This window comes from Colletotrichum scovillei, assembly GCF_011075155.1.
Source record: "Colletotrichum scovillei strain TJNH1 chromosome Unknown Contig00004, whole genome shotgun sequence".
Lineage (NCBI taxonomy): Eukaryota > Fungi > Ascomycota > Sordariomycetes > Glomerellales > Glomerellaceae > Colletotrichum > Colletotrichum scovillei.
Genome location: NW_023336262.1, coordinates 1,555,709 through 1,560,340, shown reverse-complemented (window position 1 = coordinate 1,560,340; position 4,632 = coordinate 1,555,709). Strand labels below are relative to the sequence as shown.

The following is a 4,632-nucleotide window of genomic DNA, read 5'->3' as shown; positions in this document are numbered from 1 at the left end:
CAGGTGGCGAGTCGGTGAGAGCCGAACCGTCCAAGCCCCAAATACACACATCCCATCTCAAGCTTCGGCTTCATCCCCATTGCGGGGAGAGATGCATACGTGATGAGATGGCAGGCCTGGCGCTTTTAGAGGTCCGGGAGGGGGGAGCACGGGAGCACGAGGGGGGCAGGCTACTTGGGGATGCAGATTGTCGTTTTCCCCATCTTGATGCACAGGCGGAGGAGAGGAACCGTTCCCCCGTGCCCTCGGCGCCGCGCCATCTATTTGATGCTTGACCACCTGCAACTGATCGATCGAATGTTTCTACAAGCCTGGGGGGCTTCATTGCATCAGAGGTGGTCTGATCTTGCGTTGCCGATCTATCAAGCTTTGGCCGTTAGAGATGCGCGGGTATAGGTGGTTGATGTGAATATTCTTTCTTGAAATTCTTCGTACTACTATTATATTTTACTGTTCGCAATGTACTATGTGCGTTGATACCCATATCCAGTGACAATACCAGCCAATCCACCAGGCTGGTTTCCTTAAATCACAACCCATTGCTTTGCTCGCCGCCGCCGCCGCCTTCGCCGCTCAAGTCACGCGGGACATGGAGCAGGGAGTCTCAAAAGTTCAAAAGGAAAAAGTATGTCCTCGACGATGCAAACTAGAAAATGCAGTGGCATTTCTTAGTAAGATGGGTATAGTCATCGTGTGTGGAAGCTAATAGTACAAGTCGCCCTCCCGGTTTGGGAACAGGGTCGAGTTTTTGCGAGGTGTGCCGCCAAGGCACCAACCTCTGGTTCGTCATCTAAGAAAAAGGACCCTTTTGGTGGAAAATCCCAACGGGCGGAAATGACATGATGAGCGCGCAACAAAGTAACAAGATGACGAAAAAAACAAAACGCAGAAAACAACAAGAGTGCAGCCCAGTAGCCGTTCAACGCCAAGGGTGAGGGTATCGCCAGGTCCTCCGTGACCTCTTGGAGATCTTCTTCCTCTTTCGAACATTTGAAAACCGAAAATGCACAAGAATGTGGTTGGTCCAGCCACCAACCAGACCCGTATCCTGGGGGTTGTATGGTGTGGGGTTGAGCGATCGACAACGAAGTGAATCCGCGCCCTTGTTCCCCTTTCTCCTCCTGCAGTTTCCCCCTTTCCCATGCGTACCTCACAACCATGAGGTGCCGTCGATTCTGCCGCATCGTTCCGGAGCCCGCGGGCTCGAATAGTCGCAGGTAAAAATAAGCCAAAAAAATTGGTAAAAAGATCTCCAACATATCATGAGACACCCTTTATGACGATGATCCGAAAGTGACAACCCGCCCGCCAATTCCTTTGCCGCCGCCTGACTTTTGTCTCTTTCGCTCGCAGATAGATGGATATTATAACGATTGTAAGAATGGTATCGTGTGAAAACCGATGAAAAAACGAAGACCGTCTATAAGAAATTTTGAAAAATCACAACCCCGTTATCGAGCCACGCGCAGATGTGGAGGGGGTTTTGGTGTCGAGAGTGGGTATAGACTGTTGGTCATGACTCGAACCGGGAAAACTCGTGAGCTCGTACTAATCCTACTCGCCGAGGATTGTTTCGAGGACAACAATGTTGCCGTTACAGCTTGTTGTACAGGTGGGTATGGCGAGTTGAGTCCGATTAATCGGAGTGGTGGTCTTCAGAACCAGCCTCGGAGCGAGCGTCGCCCTTGTGAACCTTCTTGTGCCTCCGCAGATTTGAGACTACGGAGAAGTGACGACCGCAACCTTCGACTTCGCAGGCAAAGGCTATACTGCTATTAGCGTGTGTAATCTGGGAGATATGCCTTGGCATAAATGATAATGAGTGTAACATACGCTTCTCGCCAGTGTGGCTGTACATGTGCGTCTGAAGAGAAGAAGGGCGAGTGAAGCGCTTGTCGCAAACCTTGCACTTGTGCTTCTTCTGCGTGCTGGACGACACCTTGGAGCTGAACTGGCCCATCATGGATTGGGGCGCAGGCGGAATCTGGGGCGCCATGAGTCCATGGGGCCTGGGAAGGGTCCGGGAGGTGACAGACTCGATGTCTGAGCCGGCAGTAGAGTAGTCGCTAACAGAGTCGGCGCCATAGTAGTTGCCGAATCCAGAAGCGGAGGATACGGAAGAGCTGGTAGAGTGCGTTGAGGGGAAGCCGTACGAGTCACCTGAAGCCCTGTCGCTACGGGCACCATAGATGTTACGGGGGGTCTCTTGGCTCATGGCGAGCATGCCGTGGCTTGCGTCGAGGGCATCAGCGAAGCTCCTGCGCTCATCGTGGTGGTGAATTCCTCTGTTGTTAAAGTCAATCATGGAGTTGCGATGGGGCCGGGCCAGAACAGTGGGGTTTGTGACATCGACCAGGGAGGTTGAGGGTACTGACGAGTGAGAGAATCTCCGAGAGTGTTCGGGTTCCGGAGCAAGGGCGAAAGTAGAGCGCATGGGAGCAGGTGCGTAGCCCATGGTCTCGTAGGGGCTGGGAGAAGCCGTGTAAGTGGCGTTGACGGGGGAAGCGGCGGTCGCGTAGGGAGCATCACCGTAGGCAGGGGCCGAGGTGGCAGCCATGCGGTTGATACTGAGGATATCTTGGGGAAGAGTGAGTAAGTCCGACCTAGGCAGAGGGTCTGCCATGGGGAGACTACCTGCTGAAGCTGCCGTCACTGGGATCTGTCCATAAGAACCCAAAGATGAGGCATTGCTGCTGGTGCTAGTCCTAGCAGTGTGTGACCTGTCCAAACCCAGACCCGAGTTGAGAGAGTGACCGTGGTGAGGGGCATACAAGCCCTGAGGAGCTTGAGGTGATGAAGTGTTTGCCCACGGGTTTGAGAACTGGGGGGAGGAGGAGGATGAATGTGCGTAGGAAGACATGTGGTCGAATGTGTTTAAGGGTCCGAATCGTTGCTGAGAATCTAATGTCATAGTCATGATGGTATGGTTTGGCGGTGTTGATGATGGTGGTGATGAGAGATTGCAGTGGTGGTGGTGAGATGGGATGACGAGGTTGAGCGTCAACAAAGGTAGATGTCCGGTGGAATAGCGTTTGCTGATCGGATGCAAGTGCAACGGCTTTGAGAAAGAGCCAAGTCGTGTTACGGATCAGATAGAACTGGATGATCCCGTGGGAATTGGGTGAGTTGAGGTTGGGGGATCAGCGAGGTTTAAGTGTGTGCCTGTGGACTACTGACACACGAGTATTTGAACCAGTTGAGAGCTGAGACCAATCGTTTGGGCCGACCAGGCAAGAGTCGTATGAAGCTTGTTGCACAGTGGTCAGCGGGACATGGGAGAGTCGTGTGGAGACTCGTTCTCTGCAGACAGCTGTGACGACTCCGACTCAGAGTGATCGACAGCGCCAATATCCCGTGGGAAAGAGGCCGAGGCGGACAGGGTTGGGGGCGATTAGGTAGGGTAGCAGGATGGTTCAGATTAGGACCGGGGGGCAGGCTGAGGAGGAGGAGCCTTGAGGGAGGGAACGACCAGGTTGAGGTACAGTAGTGAGGTACTCCGTAGTGCAAGGTAGTGTACGAAGTAGGTGTAGACCAGCGAGAGCGGAGCGGATGCACGGTAGTGCGTAGCGTGGGTTTAGAGGTGTGTAAAGTGAGTGAGTGAGGATGTGGGATTGTGGATGAGAATGAGAGAGGAGAGAGAGAGAGAAAGAGATGGTGGCCCAATTTTTGACAAGTTGGCCAGGATGGAAGAGGAGGAGAGACCTGGAGTACGTCCCTGGGACGAAGTCGAAATGGGAGAAAGATCTGCGGTGTCGAGGACGGTTTGGTGAAAAGTCTCGAGGTCAATTGGGGAGCCGTGACAGGGACCCCAGGTGTAGTTCAGTAGTGCGGTGTAAAGTGCGGACGGCTCTGAAGTCAGCCGGGAGAAGACGACCGATAATTGGAGGTGCGTTGGTGTTTTTTTTTTCTCCCCTTCCCTTTTTCCTCAAGTTCGCAAATAGTGGGGCTCTCCCGTGTTGTGTGTGTGTGTACGTAGTGTACGTAGCGTGGTGTTTTTTTTTTTTGTGGTGTAAAAGGTACCGGTATCTTTCCCCCGTTCTTGTGTGTGTGGAAGAGAGAAAGATATGGGGGCAGTGTAGAAGAACAGACAGTTGCTTCTTTTTTTTTGATTTTGCTGCCTCTCAATGCGCTCTCTATCTCTTTCTGTTCAGTTGTGACGAACCGAAAGCACAGGGCAAGCAGGAAAGAAGGCGGAGCGCTCTGTCTGTAATGCGTGGTTGGGTCTGAGGTTGGATGATGGAGCTGATGATCTCTCTGATGATGAGCGTTCAGAAAAATTGGGTCAAGGTGTAGAATTCGCAAAGAGGGATGGGGGAGGCGAGGGAACAACGCTTTTACATCCTGTGGTGCTTCCGGGTCAGGCAGGAGAGACAGTAGATGAAGCTATGATGTCGCTTTACTTGGTGTTAGAGTGCCTTGTGTGGAGCGATGAGGTGGAGGGGTGGGGTGAGAAAACTGATGGAGAGGGTGCGTATTTTGTTTTTGCAGCGAGAAAGAAGAGGAAGAGGACGTGTGGTGGGGTCATTCTAGTAAGGGAAGAGGGATGGGGGTTCGACCGGGGGTAAGGGGGGGCGGGCAAGGAAGGAGAGAAGGAAGACAACGGGAGGGAAGGGGGTGTGTAGTTGAGTGGGA

The 4,632-nt window shown here is 53.0% G+C and overlaps 1 protein-coding gene across 1 annotated transcript; it reads right to left on the bottom strand.

Annotated features, from left to right (window-relative positions):
• Window positions 1–407: 407 nt before the first annotated feature.
• HER10_EVM0001379 (uncharacterized protein) lies at window positions 408–4,323 on the bottom strand. Its single transcript, XM_035482859.1, has 3 exons — window positions 2,376–4,323; window positions 1,834–2,285; window positions 408–1,764 (listed from the first exon to the last, which is right to left on the bottom strand). The coding sequence occupies exons 1-3, from the start codon at window positions 2,915–2,917 to the stop codon at window positions 1,637–1,639; spliced, it is 1,122 nt and encodes a 373-aa protein (XP_035334633.1). The 5' UTR covers window positions 2,918–4,323; the 3' UTR covers window positions 408–1,636.
• Between the last annotated feature and the right edge of the window lie 309 nt (window positions 4,324–4,632).